General features: G+C 40.7%; 1 protein-coding gene across 1 annotated transcript in view; it reads left to right on the top strand.

Moving 5' to 3' along the window:
• The window catches only part of TGFBR3 (transforming growth factor beta receptor 3), a 109,043-nt gene that overhangs the window by 28,011 nt on the left and 61,080 nt on the right, over positions 1-19,952 (top strand). The window contains exon 3 of the mRNA XM_030953894.1: positions 16,150-16,334. Coding sequence (XP_030809754.1) covers positions 16,150-16,334 — 185 coding nt within the window. The remainder of the gene's footprint in view (positions 1-16,149; positions 16,335-19,952) is intronic.

Genomic DNA, 19,952 nt, shown 5'->3' with positions numbered 1-19,952 from the left:
CTCATCTGGATTCTTGCCTGATTAAGGACTAAGAGCTTGACCCTGTGAGATAATAAAACCCCAACATCCCTGCGAGAATCTACAGATTTCAATGGGACTTGAAGGCAGTGTGTGCTGCTAAAGTCTTCAGCATGTGTGCTGGGTTTAAGGTAATGATTTCAGGACTTGGCTGTGTTACAGTGTACATACTGGCCCTAACTTGATTAAGCTGTGAGTATATTACTATGATTTCAATCCTCTATGGAAAGGGAAACACCTAGTCTCTCTGTGGATTTTGTAGCTTACTTAGTATGAATTTTTATTTTCTGAATGTGTATATTGAGATGTTTCTCACCAGAAAATTTCAGTTTATTGGTACTTGTACTTTTTTAGGAGCTGTGTTCCTAAAAGCAGGGGTCCAAGAGCGGATTGCTTTGGGAAGTGGAGGCCATGAAATTGTAAGAACTAGGAAGGGTCGTAACTTTGACTCTTATTGCAGACAGCCTTCCAAAATGATTCACTGTTTCCTTAAAGGATTCCAGTATCTCCGCGCTTTTGTTAGAAACAAAGAAACACAAAGCTAATTATCACATCCAGGAAGAAAACACATTACTGAATTAGACCATATAATGAGATAATGAGCACAGTTGGATAATGACCTTCAGCTCTTTGTATGGGTAATGCTCTTTAGACTTTCTTTATTTTAATAGAGCAGACTACCCAAACCCAAGGTTTAAAAAGAATTCCCACAGAACCTCCCAGTTTAGAAGTGGGTAAGAAATATTGAAATGCTCACATAACCCCCAAATTATCTTTTAATTAAAAACTGGGTAAGTATAAAATGCATTTTAACTTGCAAATAATATCAAACACAAAAACATTAAGAAAACCCTGTTCTTTAAAGTTGCATTACTGCTTATAGGTTTCTTTTGGAATGCTGTTGCACCTAGGCACAAAAAGGGGCCTGATATTCAATTTTAGGTTGAAAGAATAATCCCTAAAAGACAAAAGCTTCGTGATTTGAAGGCTACAGCATAGCTACAGGATGCCTACCAGGAAAGTCACTATTTATTGAAAAGCTCTCCACAAACACAGGTAGTATTTAATTAAAGCAAGATTAAAAAAAAAACAAACCAAAACCAACAAACTGTCGCTGAAAAAATCTATGTAGTTTTCTGGTGGTAATGCTCTTTCATGCTTTTGAGACCAGCACTCCTGTGTTTATAAACTTTTTTGGTGCATATATTTATTTTTTTCATGCATCTCTAATTGTCTCCATACAAGGTTCACAGGGCGGGGTGTCACTGTGGTTGCACACTGGAGAGTATCTGGTCAAACATATAACACTTGTGTGTTTACAAGCATGATGTGTTTTATCTTCCTGCAACATGGACTTCTGCTGTGATGACCTAGTAACACACAATGTTGATACAGATAGGAATAGTCAAGCTTGGATGCTTTGTGAGTCAAGCAGAACAGATTGCCAAGGCCCAAGTGGTTCAACCCCAGAGAGGTTCTAATGAAAAAAGACAGGAAACAAAGACTAGTAAAAGTGCTCTTGTACACCCTGATGCATATTCAAGATAGTGCTGTGAACCAGTAAGTTTGTGGTCACTTTTCCTGTAGAGACTGAAGGAAGGAAGATGAGGTTTGACTGAGAAAAGAAATGGGAAACTGTGAAAAGAAAGAGTAGAAGGCAAAGGCTGTGCAGAGAAGGAAGGAAATAATGTAATTTCTGATATCCACTCTGTGTTCATGGTTATGTTCATGGTTATCACAGGTACCTGGGGGATGGCAGGAAGGAGGAGGCATAAGGACTTCCTCCTTACCTGTAAATGCCTTGGCTGCCTTCAGCTGGGGAAGGACTGGTAGGATGCAGTGCCTGGAAAAGAGCACCCTCAGTCACTTCACTGATGGCACTGAGCTGGCACACTGCAGGGAATGAGAGTCACCCAGAGGGACACTGACAGGCTGGAGATGCCAGCAAGTCCAGAGGAGGGCACATAGTTGATAAGGGGACTAGAACACCTTCCCTCTGGAAGAAAAGCTGAGAAAACTGGGGCTGTTCAGCCTGGAGAAGAGAAGGTTGCATGGAGGCCTGAGAATATCTGAAGGGGGTCTGCAAGAAAGGCAGAGAGAGAGACTCTTCATTCAGGAAGTATAGTGGCAGAACAAGGTGTAAGGGCAGAAGTTTAGGTTGGATATATGGAGGACATTCTTTAGTGTGAGGGTGGTGAGATACTGGAACAGGTTGCCCAGGGAAGTTGTGGATGCCCTATCCCTGGCAGGTTTCAAGGCCTGGTTGGATGGGGCTTTGAGCAATCTGGGGTAGTGAGAGATGTGTCTGCCCATGGCAGGGGTGTTGGAACTTGATGATCTTTAAGGTCCTTTCCACCCTAAACCATTCTATCATTCTGGGATTCCAAGAGGAGGGAGCTTGCATCCATTTACCTGGCAATTGATACAAAATAATCTTTCCAGTCCCAATTCTCCTTATATAATTCTCAGATTACAATTCCATTTAAGTTTGTGACATTCTGTTGTTTCCCATCTATGGCTGTTACTGTGTTTCAGGGCTGGACTGCTGGGTTCAGAGGGGTGGAGGATCAGGCAGGACATGGAGCATATGCTGTACTGTGGCATTCTGGCCAGGTGCTGTTTGATTACATACTCCCACCATCAGTTTCTCCTCCATTAATTGTATTTTGCAATATGCCTTTTTTTTTTTTTAAGGAAGATGTGAACAAACTTTAAGGGGTGTTTTTCATGTAAAACATTCAAAGAGAACCTGCTGTGTTAGCTAAAAAGTGTTAATTTGAAGTCTCATTTAAAAGCCACCAAATTATTTGCCTAAGGACAAGCTCATTTTTTCAGCTGCTGAATTTCTTTTGCCCTATAAATTAGTGGTAATAATGTTAACAGGTTATAAAAGGGGGAAATATAGCAATGGAGCCATGTTAGTGCAAACCATTTCTCTTAAGTGCTAAGTTGCACTTTAAATGATAGTTATGTTTTTAGGAAACTGGGGCCAAGCATTTCAAAAGTCTCGGATCCTTAACTTCTTGAAAATACCTTGAAAAATATTTGTCTAGGTTTATGCAGATGGAATTTCTGGTTTAAGTAATCTTACTTTGGGATAACTTCACTGTGATGACGGCAACCCTGAGCTGTGGTGTAATGGCCTGTGGTCCAGTGGAAGGTGGATTGGTTGTTTTTCACACGTCAGTATTAGAGTAACAGCTGAGTGTAAGATGTAACATCACACTTTGAAAACAGGTTCTGTTTAGAATGTGTTGTAAGCACTGAGCTTGTTAAATTCAGATATTGTTTTTTCAGTCTTTTTGTGTAGATGTTCAAAATAGGAATGTCTGAGGCCACTTGATCTCAGTGCTTGTATTCCACTCATCCTGTTGAGTCAGCCTTATTGAGAGAGCAAAGATCAATTTCTTCCAGTTTGGGGATGAAAAAACAAAGATGGTTTCTGCTTTTCACAGCTATAAGCCAAAAGTGGTTGACTTGAAGAGAAGATCTCTTTATTTGCTTGTCTGAATATTGACAGTTTTATAGAATTAGCAGCAAAAGATGAACAAAAACATGCTCTTGATATGGACAGATATTTTGCCCAGCAAACAAACTTGTGGACAAAACTGATGAGAAAATGTTTATTTTAATTTATTTATTAAGCCTTTTATGGTTAAAACCCATAGATTTATCTGTTTATGATTGGAGGTCCTAAATATGTAAATGAATTGAAGTGACATTGTATGCACTTAAATTATTAAACCAGTTCAGACTTCTCCCACGTCAGGTCTAATACTGCTACATCTAAGGTGATCTTTGCAGTGCAGCTGTAAATGCGGTTTCCAGGAGTTTAACACAGGAAGTAGAGATGAGAAAGCAAGGGGAGTGCAGAAGTGCAATATGGTTACCCCTTACAAAGGGAGTAGTTCCAGTTTTGCATTTCATATGAGGTGTTAAGAGTGGGCTTACACGAACGCTGATTAGGGAGGCGATTTTAAGAGACCATGTGTCATGACTGCTATGTCCTGTCATTGTACATGGTGAGACTATAGTAGTGCTGAGGAAATAAAATGAAATTCCTTCAGGAAAGGCTTTTATGTTAAAAAAAGTGAGTCTCTTACATGCTCCTCAAAAGTGAAACAAATACCTTTATATGACTAAAGTTTGATTGATCTCACTTCCCCTGAGTATTTTGTCAGCATCTAGATGAGGTAGCTATGGAGAACATGTATGTGTATGCATAAATATTTACACATAAAAATATGTACATACATAGAGTGTAGTGAGGTATTGCATGAAGTCTTTTTGGTAATCAGAGCAGTTGTTAAGCTGTGACTATTTGTGTTCTCCACCATGGAAATATTTATTCAAAGTGAAAATGCATGAGTAGCTTTTGAACATGGTATTTTGTGTCACTATTGTGTTGATCATGGACTAAAAGGAAACTGGTCCTGCACAGTCAGCACGTTTTCTAAAATCAACAGTATTATCTCTTTCTAGGAAGGTCTTCTCACGTTCAGTCAGTGAGGTTTCACAAGCACAATCAAGTCTGAAGGCTCCCTGCTGCCCATAGGAGGGACAGGGGTGCAGGTTATTCCAGTGGCCATGGTGACAGCCAGCCTGGGTACTCCCCAAACCTTCCTTCCTGCTCTCAAATGCACCAAAAACCAACAGAAACCTGCTTAGTCTTTCCTGAGTTACTTTCCTGTCTTGTTAGTGAGTTGAATCAGCTCCTGTGGAAGGCAGGTTTGATCAGCATCAAAAGAGGCATAAGATAGCTGGAAAGTGTTGGTGGGAAGAAGAAAAGTGGAGAGACTGAGGCACCCTGGGTTTGGCTGTGGTTAGATGCTGGATGATTCATCCTGTCTCATAAATCTGCAATGCTAGATTTTACTGGTTTTTCGTTACCTGTAGCAATAACTGTGTATGTATAGCTCTGTCAAACCTGCCATCCCGCAGACTTTTCACTTGGGCCCATCTCCACCCAGATGATGTGGCCCCCTGTCTGTGTGAAGCTGAGAGCCGTGCCCTGGGTGCCAGGCACAGCATTTGTCACCTGCCAAGCAGCCACCAGGGCCTGGGGCCTGTCCTGCAGCTGGGCTGGTGCTCCTGAGCAAGCTTCAGACAGTGTCCGGGCATGAAGTCACGTGCCCACACCTGCCTTGGCTTGAGGCATTCCTCTGCACTGGGGCCAACATGGTGTTTCCTAGTCTTCTTTAGAACCTTGAAAAATATTGAGCACAGAGTCTTTCCTAGTTAAAACCAAACGAAATAATAAATATTCTAAAGTCTGAAGAGAGAACCTGTAGCAGGGCATATTCCAGGATTGATTTCCTTACCGATTCTACAGCTGACGGCAAGAAGCATTTTGGCTGAGTGGGGACTGTGGAACAGTACAGTAGTTTTTGCCTCTTTTTCTTTATTGATTTTTTAAGTATCTCTTTTTGTATTTTTCAAGACAAGACTGAAGCTTTTAAGTGTTTTGTGGAGGGAAGTTTTGTCTTGCTTGAGCGCTTGATCAAGATCAGTTTTCAAGGTTTGTTTAGTGAGACATAGTGATAATGAACTCATCCTTAAAGGGTCAGTTACAGAAATTCAGCCATCAATAGAACTTGTAATCCTGTTATTTTTGATTAGGAAAAAGCTGGTTTGCTTTCAATTATGGAGCCATCTTTCCCCAAGTTTTTCTCCTTCCTTTTGGCTTTTGCTGCTTCTGAGATCCCCACTGCGTTTGATAGGACTGAAGCAAGTGGTGGCCAGCTGCTTGCAGCTGAAAGCCTGAGTAGCAAAGTCAGGTTTCTTTATTTTACAAAGGGTCCTGTCCACTGATGAGGACCCCTCATCATTCAATCCCTTTGCAGCTGAGGAGCTGGAAAAGCAGCCCCAGCCTGGCCTGGTGTGGCTGGCAGCGTGCGGATCACGTGTTCCAGTGCTGCTGCTCTCATTCCAGCACTGCGTCCAGCAGCGGTGTTTATCAGATCCTCTGACACACAGCACTGAGCAGATGTTCCCTTTTTTAGTATGGAGTGATGCTTCTGACGTGCAAACTGAGATTAGCAAAGGGAAGGCTTACAAAGTTTCATGCTTGAATGAAGCACCTCTATGTCAGTTTCTGACAGGCAGAACTAAGGGGAGGAAAAACCAAACCCCAGACCAGAAAGGTCTCTCTAGCTGCTTTTCACTGAGTGCCTGGTGTTGCAAGCAGAATCCACAAGCTTCAGTGGCCAAGGATTAGAGGCAGTGACTGCTAGCCTGTTCTTCTGGTGGGCTAGTCACAAATGGCAAGGCTCCCATGCAGCCCTGGGCCCAGTGACAAAGCAGAAGATGATTGCAGGAAGTTGCTGTTGTGCTGACAGCTGTACCATCTGGTACTCTGCATTTCTGTGGCTGTCAAAAAGATATTTTTGAAAGGAAATCACTTCTCTCTTAACTCTCCAGATGTGCATGCATCCATATGCACCAGCATCCAAAATTCATTGTTTGCTCTCTGAAGACCAAAATATGACTTGCTGATAATTGAATTGACAGATAAAAGCAAGACATCTTATTGAAAGAAGAGCCCTGTGTATGCAGGTGTAGTGAATGCCAAAGGCTGATGAAGCTTAGGGGACTAGGTAGGAATGGTTAAACAGAATAACAGTGATGGAATTGGATAGAAAACCAACTACTAAGAAGGAAAGGAGCTCATAGAAGTGGTAAACAAAAGGGTACAAACAGAACTCCTGTAAGTTCAGTGTGTCTGTGTGAAGAAAAGGAAGAAGCTTGGGCCAGATAAAAAAAATAAATAAAATGAAAACTTTGGCTATGCTTTTACTTTGAAGCTTGGATAACCTGTCCAAAATAATACTAATGTTATGAATTAAAGGAAAATCTGTTAATGGTTTGAAGAATTGTGTGATACTGTAATTGTTTAGGAATGCTTGTGAAGTGTCTAATAGATTCAGTAAAAGCAATTGGAAAATTTTCACAATGCAAGAGTTGCTCTCAGCTCTGTGGTTGGGATGCCCCTGAATCAGTAAACACAAGACACTTCTAAATGTCTCCTTATCTCATTGAGGTTGCTCTCATTAGTCACCAGATAAGATAAACTCTTCATTGCATAGTAGTGCCCCTTGGATAACCAATGCCCCTTGGACACTGTATTTTTGAGCAAAAGATGGCTGCATATGGAGTTCCGAATGAAAGTCAGTAAGGATAAGGCACGTAACAGCTACATGCAATTCTGAAGAATTGCCTTGGGATATTTTTAATCATTATGATTAAGAAAAGCTGAGAAAAACCCCAAAACAATCAACAAAATCCATCTATGCCAGAAATCTTACCCCTGCCCCCAGTCTAGTGTATGCATTTTATAGTCCTGCTATTACTGTATATTTTGGTACCTTCATCTATGCTATTGATACTGCCTGAGATGAGAATCCAACACTTCTTGCGTTGGTTTGAAAATCATTAGAAGTAGTATCAGCACTTCCAAGCACATCCATGAGTATGCAAGGAACTGAAATATATATTTGCAATTTAAATAGGTAACATTTTGCTGCGAGAGACTCAGAACACTTGTTTCCTTAGATAAGCACAGATTGCTGAAGTTTACATGTGTGTTTTTGTGCATGCTTTTTGATGAATTCTTGTATGGCTGGTCATGAAAGTAAGTATGGTTCTCTCTCTTTGCCTCCTGAAACTGATTTTATGAAATCTGTGATTTCCTTCTCTGTCATCTTTAATTTACCCAATTTCAGGAATACAGTAAAACCAGTAGTGTGGGTAAGGTGGTTTGACAAGTTCCAATACTGATTTATTAAAAATAAAATGGTTTTGAAACCTGGTTTAGAGTTTTTTGCTCTAAGCAGGCATTAAATTTTTATACAGTTTTTTCCCCTTTGGCCCCAATACAGAGCTCTCATGTAAACCAAGCAGAATGCTTCCTGTTGTTTTCTGATAAAAAGTGCACTTCCATTCATTGTTTCCATGCAATTTCCTATCTTTCTGTGGTCAAGAGGGGTAAACCTGAGACAATTTATAGGCTACCTCTAGGGGAAATAGACTTTTATAACATGAAGTTTAAATGTTTTTGGTAATAATGAGCAAGGAATGTTAGAAATAGTTTGTCTGTTCATTTCTCCCTCTTTGCGCAATCGGTTTGCGGAAGACAACTTTGTCCATTAACAGGGATGAAAATTTAATGCTAAATTTGCTTCTGTTAAGGCACAATGTTTCTCTGCATTTTTAGGTATTGCTTATTATCTGAAATAATTTTTGTATCTTTTGCAGTCTTGTGAAAAGTTTGTGATTTGAGTCAGGCATTTCTGAAATACAGCCATGCCTGGGGGGCAGGGAAGCCCTCAGTCTAACACTGACCACTGTTTAAAAAAGTATGGGTGCTTCATGGGACAGAAGATTGGTGCAAGAGAATAATCTGCATTTGATTTTTAGACTAATTGCTTGAAACTTGGGGTTTTTTTCTACTACTTGAGGATAACAAAGGGAAAAACTCAACAATCCTTTTTGAATCATTGGTGAACCACTTTGTTTTCAGTTCTTTGACATGGAAACCAGAAATTGTACTTTCTGGATGTGTTTAAATGAAAGTCAATGCATACATGCTGTTCTGTTTACGAGTGTTAAAAAGATGCTCTTATGTTTGTGGAAATGTTTTCCAAATATTGGCTTGGGAGAAGGAATGGGAAGAGAGAGTAAGAGCATATGTGGATGAGTTTGCACATTCAGCAATGGAAAAATACTAGGAAGAGTTCCTGTAAGCAGTGTCTTGCTGCAAACCTCAAGACAAGGTCGGGCTCTGACAGTACTGGTCAGAACCAAGTACAGCAGAGGTTACATGAAATGTAGCTCTGTGGTAGAGTACATCTGCTTTTGAAAGACTTCTTTGTTTTCCAGGTGCAGATGTTTGTTTTCTAAGATTATGCCTCATGGGTAGCAATGTCTTGAGACTGTGCTCAGCGGATGTTAAACCAAACAGGTTTTTCATTCATTGCCTTTTCTGTTTAATATGTGTATAAACAAGACACCTAGAGTTTCTTTTGTTAAACAAGATGATGAACTGATTGACATTGCCTATCTTTGCCTTGCTTGCTTAGGTATTGAAATAGAGTTTTGCTGTATAACAAAGAAGTATGACTTTATAATTTGCAATTTTTCATTAAATGGATAGTTTAGGTTTAATTCATATTTTTTAAGTAGCAGCGCATTACTACAGCAATTGAGTTTTATTTGAGAGTTAACCTTTCGAATTAAACTTGGATCAGTGTTATGTCCTGATAAGGATGAAAGATCAATATAAGCTTATTTTTCAAAAAGTGAAAGAAGGAATTTCTGATTTAAAAATGTAATTTGAATTTTTTTCTACATGGAAAAAACTGTGAGGTCCATGCAGGTAACACTCAAAATTAGATCATCTCTGCTAAACAGAGATAAACATTGTGCTTCTACCAGTGGCTGGGAGCCATGGGAGTGGATGTTTTGCAATGCATCCACCAGAGAGGCATAAAAAATTATTTTGCTTAGAAGAAGAAGCCAGCATCAGGAGTTTGTACCAAGCAAAACAACAACCTAAAAAGGTACGGGACATATCATCTGAATGATTCCCAGGGGCTGGCAGATGATGTTAGATAGACTTTACTATGTATAACAGAAATGTCTAGAGAAACTGCAGAAAATAGAGGATCAAAAGACATGGGAGATTAAGTGTAATCTAATGTGTTGAAATGTCTGAATACTTTGGTCCATACATGGAATAAGTCTGGGCAGAGTTGATAATAGTGGAATAGGAATTAATTGGAGGATAATGGTTTGGGATAGACAGCACATGGAGCAAGGGTCTAATTGCATGTAGCATTAGCACCAGATGTCAGTGTCAAGGTGAGGAATGTAGGTTAATGCATAGTTCCAGAGAATTTTTTTTGTTTGTGAAGAAAGGGGAAGGGTGCAGGGACGGTGTCATGGAGTTGTTGGAGGTTAGTGAGCTTGATGCACTGGAATAGGAAATCTCTGCTGAGTTTCTGCAAAAGCACATGTTTTTAGTTAGTACAGCTTGTATGTTTTAACTCCTTCTACAACCAAATCTTGCCACCTGTACTGGGTATTTCTTCAGGATATATTTTTTTCTCAGTAGAAGTTTTATAGCTCACTGAATTCAAATAGATACCTGTGGAGTCTGGTATCTTGGGTGTTTGGGTTGGATTGGTTTGTTTTTTCAAAATAGCCAAAATTGGTCCATGTTTGTGACTCTTCTCCCTGCACTTTTAAGCCTCTCACCCTTACCCCAGTGGCGATTCAGTCAAAAGTAGCTCCACTGTGAAAAATATGCACTAGATGTGACAGTAAAAGAACTCCCTGAAAATTAAGGATCTGAAGGGAAGTGTGTAGATTTATACAAAGATAAAATGCTTTAGACAGTCATCTTCTTTAGTCTTCCTCCTGGCCAGTATGAAGGTGTGATATTCTGTACCCTGCATCTTTCTTACGGCAGTCCCACTTACTCAGAGAGGAAACTCATGGAATCCAGGAGTGTTCTTGGACAGCCCAGCTCCTTGTGGTTGCTGATCATTGTGGAGGTGCCTCTCCTATTTGTGAGCAGAAACACTGAGGTTTCCTGTATGCCCTTGTCTCTCGACACAAAGCTGTGTAATGTTTCCTACCACCTGATCTTCTCTTTTTCATCTCTCAAGGCTGCTTTCCAGAATGAACTGGCCCTGAGCATTGATGTCTTGTTCAAGTGCTTGCTTCAAGTGCGAGTGTGAAACTGGTTTTTTCATGGTTATCTTTAATAAAAGCTGCTCTTCATATTAATAGTGGAGGTTGTCCATTATCCTCTACATTGAAATTACTAGCAATTTGGCTTTCCGGGTGGTCTTCTGTGAAGGGGTGTGCAGGAAGGAATTTAGTGTTTACTGCTAGACAGCCACCCATACCGAATAAGTAATAGTGACTAACGTTTTCTGTGGTAGTGATAGTTGTCACTTCCCTGTGTAAATTCTTATTTGCCTCAACTCTTGTATATATTTTTTGGTATAAATGCTTCCTTCAATGAGCAACCCTTTATGAGAAGAAGGTTGTGTAAGTGGTAACAATTGCTCCATGTAGGACAGTGTTCCTTTACCCATGCACTTTTAACTTTGGAAATGAGTGGCGAGTATCAAGGGAAGAAGTTATTGCTGAGTCTTGCTCAAGTGCTCCATGAAGCTTTTTAGTCCAAGATTCAAATGATTTCCCTTCTCTGTTATCATTCAAAAGTAGGTTTGTTCCAGCCATCATTGTCACTAAGAGATTTAAGAGAATACCCTTAAAAGTAACCTTCTCTTTTATTAGAGTCTGTCATTTGGGCACACTGAAATCTCTGCTTGAGTTAGCCTCCTCCACATATTAATGTGCCTTTCAGCACGAAGTGATGAATTCTGGGTTTATACATAATGACTAGATTATTGTCATTCTCTTATTCAAAAATCAATTACAATAAAGCTGTCCTTTTTCTGAGGAGTGTTCTGTCCCATTGGTGTGGCTTTTACCCTCTGCTATGGCATATGGGAACCATGCTAATGCGCTGAGGAGCCCCCAGCACAGATTCACGCCATTTGCGGGAGCTGCTCACGCTTTTCAGCTGACAGCGCTGCAGAAATCACCATGGAAATACAACAGAAACTACGTTACCCGTTACTATTTGAGTAAAATCAATCACAGTTATGAGTTGGTCTTGGGTTGTTGTGTTATCCCCCTTAGTCTTACTCCCATTTCTGCTACCTTCTTACAGCAGAACACATGTTACTCATTAGTAGCATGTAGATATGGGAAACAAGAATGTTGAAATTTGATTGAATATGTTCCAGATGGACACAGCTACACAGTATCAAACAAGGTTGGGTCTGCACTGATTTCCTTTAAAATATTAATTGGAAGTGAAAAATAATTCCACACTCAACAATTCTCTAGAATTCTGAATTCACTAAACATTTGAAATAAGTATTATATTGGAAAACATATACCTAATAATTGGTTCTTATAAATAAAACTGCCTAACCTGTTTTCTATTCTCTAAAGGCATTAAGCAACTAAAATTTGATTGGGGTAGGAGCCAGGATTCACTAACAAGATTAAGTGGTTACATGCTCCGAAGTTAAACAAAACCCAAGGATGGCTGTGTGTGCGCACTTCAATTCTCAGCAGAGAAGGCACTAAAGGATTGTGACAGCACTAGGATGGATAAAATGGAAGATATCTTTGACCCTTTAAATGCTTTGATTGGAATGGAGATGCAGGCGAATATCTGTACATATTTAGAGTTGATAAGGCAATCTTGATGTGTTAATTGGACACTGATAATGAATTTTGGCAGGATGTTGGTGTTGCTGATGCAGGTGAGGAACAGGGAGTGAGGCTGGAGTGGAAAACTGGCAAAGCCTCATCCTGGGGTTTGTAGAGGGCAGAGTGACAGTAAAGCCCCGGTAGATGAGGCTTTGGTTTCCTGTTGGCTTTTCAAGTAGGTGGTGTGGAGGTGATAAACAATCAGATCAGTAGTATCCTAGGGAGGACTTTGTTTTGTTTTGGTTTTTTTTCAGAGTGGTAAATATCCATTTTGTAGGATTTAAACTTCATAGAGGAAATAGCCAGCTTTCTAGTCAGAGAAAAGTGGCAGGAAGGAAGAAAGATGAAGGATCTGCGAGGGAGTCAAAAGTTGCTAATTTGGGTAGAAGAGAGCTCTTGCTGCTCCCACTGGAGTGACAGTGCCTTGTAGCAGCATCCACCTTTGAGTGGGGCACATCTGCAGGTGCAGTAGGAAGAGCTGGAAAGAAATGCAGTTTATGAATGTTGAGCCAATAGCTCCAGCATTGCTGTGGTGCATGCTGTATAAGAGTAGACTAAAGTAGAGCATAAATGCAGAGGAGGTGGCACAAGGAGCTGCCTTGTGCCATTTACAGACTGAGTATTCAGTGGACTTTGTGATCTAGAAATAATTTTTCCTTTCACTTGCTGCTACTTCCAGGCATGCCACTGTATGTTGGCATGACACTACACCCAGATTAGTGGTTGGGCAGATATGCCAATAACAGTACATGAGGATTGTGGTTTGGTATTGCCAGTGTAAGAGAAACGGTGATTGTTTTAGTGATTGAGAGTCTTGAGTTTCTGGTAAGGGCAGTATGGGCCCAGGACACACCTACTCAGGCACCTGTGTGAAACTTGGCAAAAATTAGACAGCTGGAGCAACCTCTCAGTTATTTACCCCCACAGCATGCCTTGCACACGGGCAGTCTCGCAGCACGTGTGGTCTGATTGCAGTGGAGCATCCTCCAGGTAGTTCAGTCATTGGTTCAGATTTGCAGGGCTATATCCCTTTCTCTTACGAGGCTGGTCTGAAAGCACTTCTACCAAAACATTGGTTTCTTGGACTGTGTGGCTTGGAGCAGCTTTGTGCACCCCTTCCCTCCAAAGAGAGATGTGACAGAGGGGACGTGCCCCAGGCTGCCAAGGTGTGCAGGCAGGTGCTCTGAGCTGCACTGCTCAGAGTGACCCTACCCCAGTAAGCCCTGCTCAGGAGTGGCAGAGCACATGGGCTCGCTGCCAGCGAGGTGAGGGAATTTCTGCTGGAGATCTGGCCCCTGTCCAGCCAGGGTGGAGTGCAGGCAGAGCAGGCATGCCTCATGCTGCCTGTCCCTGTGCAGATAAGCTCAGCTGCACACAGTTATCCAGGATGTGAACTTCTGCTCCCTCCGAGACTGTTTCCATCTTGCATGTTGAGCACAACAGAGGGATTTCTTAATGTGCATTTGAGGTGCCAGCAGAGGAGGCAGTTACAGCCTGAACAAAGCAGTCCCAATCATCTTCCCCTTGTAGGATGCGAGGGGAAATCCAGGTGTCTTTTATCTAATGTATTAAATTTGTTCAAAGTACCAGATAAAGGCTGGAGGGGAGGATTGGTAGATGTCCTGCATGGGGACAGGTGTTCACAAGGAAATCACAAGGGAGGTATTTGCTTTTTCTCCTCAACCTTTGCTAAGTAAAGTGCACATATTTGTCAGCAATTCCATTTTTGGTTTTGTCCAGTCTTGTGCCTTGTTCTTTGTGGGTGAGTGTGTGTTATGACTGAAACATTTTAACCATCAATTCCATTCTGGCTGACAAGAAACAATACAATGAACAAGTACTCCTTTCCTTCCCAGCCCAAGAAATGCTTATGGAGTTTAGAGAAGTGCTTTGTGCAGGTTGTGTAACATGGTGTGCTGTAGGACTTACACATCAGCGGCTGGGCTAATTTAGCAGTAGGTTCTCTGATCTGCTCTTGTACATCAGGAAAATGCAGCCTCTCTACTGGTTTTGTTATTGTTACAAGTCCTCAATATTTCTTCAGCTGCCACAAAGGGCAACTTTTTAATTTTTTTTGTTAAACTGATTCGTATCATTGCTTGGACCAGTCACATTTTGTATGTGCATTCTTTAACAGGAGCTAAATAAAAACCAGAAAACCTCAAGTCAGTGCTGCTTGGTCAGTGCTCCTGCTAAGCTCTTCATTTAAGGAGAAGAAAGTTTGTTTATTCTCTGTACCCCAAGCACATGCATGCGTAATTTATGCCTTGAGCATTTCCTTTACAAATATTCCTGCTCTGTGGGAGCTCATAGGATATGCACTATGCACTGGTGGATTTCAGGAACGGCCTCTTTGTGGCCTGAGGCACTGCAGAAATCTCCCTGTGCTCAAGGGCTTTGCTTTTTCTGGATAGTCTGGATTAAGACAGACTCTGACTTGTAAGTAAATGGCCAACTGCAAGCTGTATTTTGGAAGAACCGTGGTTTTAACCAGCAAAGTGTAGGTCAGTGCTAATACAATTAAACATAAGTGTACACCAGTGTCAGATGATCTCTAGTGTGACAATAGCTGGCTTTCGACTTGACAAAACCAGCTAGAGCTGTTCCATTTAATCAGTTGAGGATTTTCTTTATTTTGAACTTCCTTCAAAGGAAGCATTTTACTTCTATTGCAGATGTGCTCAATTCAGGAAAAAAGCTATGCTTCTGCCTTGTATTTCTCTTTTATGCCTGGCAGCCTCTGAACTGACTGGTTCATGTGAGTCTAATTCTTATCTGAGTGACTTTGGTGCAAATTAGGGGTTAAATCAATTACGTTCTCCTGCGACCTACTGAATCTAAAACATACATGTATCTGTTACTGTCAGGGGTGGGCTTGAGCCGTTTTGGAAAAGCAGGGCTGCTTTTCATAAATATTTGTCTTGATTTAGTTTCCTGGGATATAGTTTAAATGTAAACTTCTCTGTATGCTTTGCTTTTGTGCTATCTTGCTCTATCACATCACACAGTCTCACATACTATATAAGAGTGTGGCACTACATCATGCTGTGGTGATTATTTGAAAGGGCGTACACTCTGTTTTGGACTAGATAACTGTTATCAGTGCAGATAATTGCTGTCAGACACAAAATAGACTCAGTAAACAAACATTTCATTTCATCTCATCATGTGACAGATGCCTGCTGTTTTGTACAATGTATTTGAATGATGTTCACTATAAATCAGCACTGCTTCAAAAGCAAGCAAATCCAGCTCGCCCAAATCCTTCCTGACATAATTACCTTTCTGGTAGATAGAAAGTTTTCATTGTTATATACACATGATGGCATTTACAGTTGCAGATAAGTGTTTGACATAAACATGTAAGACAACCCCATTCCCCTGACCGCTATCTGGGGTGGTGGTGGGGTTTTTTTTGTTTGGTTTTTTGAGAGGTTTTTTGGAGTTGTTGGTTGTTTTTGGTTGAGGTTTTTTGGTTGCTTTGTTTATTTTTTTTTTAATGTATATTTATTTTTGGTTTTGTTAAATGGGGTTTTTTTAGACTTTATTTCCCCCTCTTTGTTTTCCTCCCTGGTAAAGAAAAGAATACCTTAAGTTTTGGAATTCATACTTGAAAATTTAGACTTTCAAAGATAAATGAACCAATGAGTCAGCATATTCAGGACAACTTAGAAGTGCAATGGGAATAAAAGTCTTAATTTTGTGGAGAAGCACAAGCTTCTGCTTGTGCTCCTGTGGATTTTCTTAACAAAAGGACCATCATTATTTGACAAGAATAAACAATGCATTGCTTTTTTTTCTCCCAGTGATGTGTGTCTGTGTCTTTCTCTGCAGGTCCTGTGCCTCAGAGGGAATGTGTCTTGTCGCCTGTTAACAATTCTCACCCAGTCCATGCCTTGTTGGAAAGCTTTACAGTCCTGTCTGGCTGTGCGAGCCGGGGCACGACGAGCCTGCCCCAAGAGGTGCATGTCCTCAATCTCAGAAACCCCAAGGAGGGTCTTGGTCATCATGAAAGAGAGGTAAAGGGGAAATTACTTTTTCTCCAAATCCCTGGTGATAAGTATGTCTGCAAATGGGATTATTATATGTTAATTTGCTGCATAAAGTTATTTCTGAATTGTCACCAAAGTACCACAAAGAACCATGTGCAATTTGCATGGAGACTGTCCACCTACACTTCACATGTCATATGAATAAACTGCTTCCATACCTAGCCACCCTCTTCATTATCTTTCACAACCACAAAGTATACTTAAAAAAGGTAGGGGGTGGGCAAAGGAAATAAGAAACAGATTTAGATCTCCCACAGGCCTTTGCAGAATTGGCTGTCTTCAAAAGCAGATCGTTTACCTAAATGTGTTGTAAATTAACATGAATACCTTTGGATCTCTGCCATGACCACTATAAACAAATACTGAAGTTTAGATTCTTTAACAGCCTTAATGCTTCACTGAGGGGAGACTGCTGTACAGAAAGCAAGTGTTGCTGACTATGGTAGTCTAATTAGTTATGTGTGCTGCGCTTGGAGGGACTGGCAAAAACTTCAGCTGTTCTGGAAGCAACAATAGAATAAAATTTTTGATATAAAGTTGTGCCAGACTGTTGTTTACTCTCAAACACATCAAAACAGAGTGCCAAAGTGCAAAGAACACATTGCATGCCATGACAGCTGAGCCTTTTAGTTCATATTCTTACAGTATTACACACACAAATCCTTAGTACTGTGTCCTGTGGGAGCACCGTGTGGGTACACAATTAGAGAATTTGTGAAGAGAGAACAAAGATGATGATCTAACAGGGAGGAACTTAGGAAAAGAGGGTCTAAATCTGTGCTGAAAGAACTTTCAAGTGGAGTCTTTCAAAGTGATTAAAATAAAGGCAGATTCTCTTGGCCAGGATCAGTCTTTGCACTGACTTCAGTATCAGCCTTGTTGGGTTTGTGGTGACTTCAGCTCAATGTGTATTGTATGTGTCCATGAAACTTCAGCTGTTGTGTTCATTTTCAGTTTGTATATGGTCTTATATGTCTAGTTTATGATGAGAAAAATTACTTACAGTTTTTTCAGTAGATATCTCATCGACTTCTATTAATCAAAATTGTCAGATCTTCTACTGTCATGAGATGAATAGAAAAATTATGCTTTTTTGGTGGGACTGTGAATGAGGAACAGATATTTTTATATTTGGAGGGGGTGGTGGTGGTGTGGGGGTTTGTGTTGGGATTTTTTTTTTTTTGTTTTGGTGTTTTTTAAACCTTTCTTAGTATACCAGGCACTGGGTGATCATCCTGTTAAGTACACTGTGAATGACTGAAAAAACATGTAGGTACGATCAGTTCTCTGGAAATGAAGACCAAATTGTTGGGCTTTTTGGTTTTCTCTGGGTTTTGTGGGTTGTTTGCTTGGGGGAGGGTAGTTGGGGTTGGTTGTTTTGGGTTTTTTGAGCATAGTTTCTTATGAGAACTAAATAGCTGTATGTGATTCTGCTGTAGATTTTTCCGTGCTTCTCTCATCTCCCAGGAAACTTTAAATCCATTGCTAAGTCATAGACAAATTTGATATGAGTAGATCTCACAAGCTAATCAGAAGTTTCATTGGAAGTGGGCAGAAGAGTGCCCGCACTGTGGAGGTGTGGTACTGGGGGAACTTGTAACTTCTTGGTTACTAAAGGGTGCCCAGGGCTGGGATGGAATGGGCTGCAGCTGGAGCTTATACCTCCCGAGAGAGCAGCGTGACTCAAGTGCATTTGCACAAGCCCAAATTTCCCTCTGGGCTGTGACGCAGAGCTTGGTGCGGCTGTGTGCGTGCACAGCGTGAGCCAGCCACGCGTGCACGGGGATGAGGGCTGTGCCCTGCTGCCTGCTCAGAGTTACACAGGGCTACAATTAAACACTTGGCTTTGAGTAAAAATACTCGCTGCCCAGCAGAAAGAGGCTGCTTGAGCCTTGTCTAATGTGCTTGTGCTAAGAAAGCAGTTTGCCCTAAGCTGGCCTGTCTGTGTGCTTTGGGGTGTACTGAAGTGCAGGGCACAGGATAGATCTCAGCATTTGAAACCCATGGCCTCCTTCTCCCATTTCCTGAGCAACTTCCAGTCACGGCCCTTGGAGATGGCTGCTCTAAAAATGCACAGGAAGCTGGAGCAAGGTTTGCTGGCAACAGTGTTGAGCAAAAGAGTGTAAACAACTTGGAAAGATCAGATTTTACTTATAGGATCAGGCTCAGAGAACAAAGCAGAGCAAATGTTATCTTTTCCATTATTTTAGAAACCAACTCCAAGTGGCCCTTTGTCTAAAAGTAGAATGTACCCATCACCTTAAGTTACATGGGCTTGATTTACCAGCTGAGGTATTTCCTGTTGCCTGCAAATGCTGATAGCAAAGGTAGAGATCTGCTTGTCATGTAGTATTTCCAGTAGACTCCAATATAAAACCAGTAGTTTTGTTTGACAGCACATTACTTAGATTTAGCAACATCGAAAGCATGTTTAAATAAATCATGTATTTGTTCAGAGGTTGGCTGAAGTTTTAATGATGGGGAATGCAAGATCTGAAAATCTTTAAGTGAAGGCTTGCTTTGCTGGAGGAGGTTGGGTCGTTTTGTTTTTAACCTGCACTATGCTAGAATGCTGCTAAATTACACATTCCTTACTTGCTGGGAGGAGTGTAAACTTCTAGCAAATCCCTTGGAGAGTTCATGCATTAAACATACTTGTGCAGTTATCATGGTTCTCATAAAGATGCAACATATGTGTATGCATTAATTTAACTCTGTTTGACACTCATGTAGAATGTACAGACAACAAGTGTTTGCAAATTTAAGAGGTGGCTGATGAGGGGCGGGGCATGTGGCAGGGGTGATGCAGGCAGGCTTTTCAGTAAGGGTTAGTAAGATTTGAGTGCTTTTCCCTCCCTATAAACTGGGAAAAAGAAGACAAAAGACAGACTGGAAATGTATAGGAGTGTGTATTCTGAACAGTCATTGTGAAACTGAATCAGTAGTTTACCACTTCTGTGTTACGGCAGAAATCTGGTAAATATAAACAATATTTCATGATATGAGCTATCACATTTATGATCTTCAAGGAATTTGTTTGTATTTTAATTCATTAATCCCGTGGGGATGAAATCTTGTATGTTGAGACTGGGAATGTCTTCTTTCTTCAAGTAAGAACCCGCACAGTTCCAATCTCTTCCAAATATTTCTTAGAAATGTCTTTTATCACAATTCATATTTGGCCGTGCTTTATCATAGGAAATAGAATACGGGTGCATGTAATAGCCTCAAGTGTTTATATTGAACTTGGCAAGAAAAAATGCAAGCCTTTTTTGTTTGTTTTATTTGATCAAATATTCCTGGGGAAGTGAGTGCGTGTGTGCATTTCTGTACTGATCTGGGTCTCAGCTGAATGCCAGGAACTACTGAACTCTTACAATAACTTTCTCTTTGGCTATGGGTATCTTCACTGCTTCAGTTTCTCAGTTTTTAGAAAGGAGATAGTTGCTTCCTCATGGAGCTGTTTGTTCTGAGGAAGAGTTATTGTTTGCAGAGTCACTTGGAAACTCTAGAAATTAGCACCAGAAAAATGTGTATAGAAGAGCAGAAAATTATTTTTAAATGACAGTCACTCTTCAAGTATAT

Source organism: Camarhynchus parvulus, chromosome 8, assembly GCF_901933205.1.
Source record: "Camarhynchus parvulus chromosome 8, STF_HiC, whole genome shotgun sequence".
NCBI classification, from domain to species: domain Eukaryota; kingdom Metazoa; phylum Chordata; class Aves; order Passeriformes; family Thraupidae; genus Camarhynchus; species Camarhynchus parvulus.
Note: the sequence above shows the minus strand (reverse complement) of the source record. Positions and strands in the feature narration are given on the sequence as shown.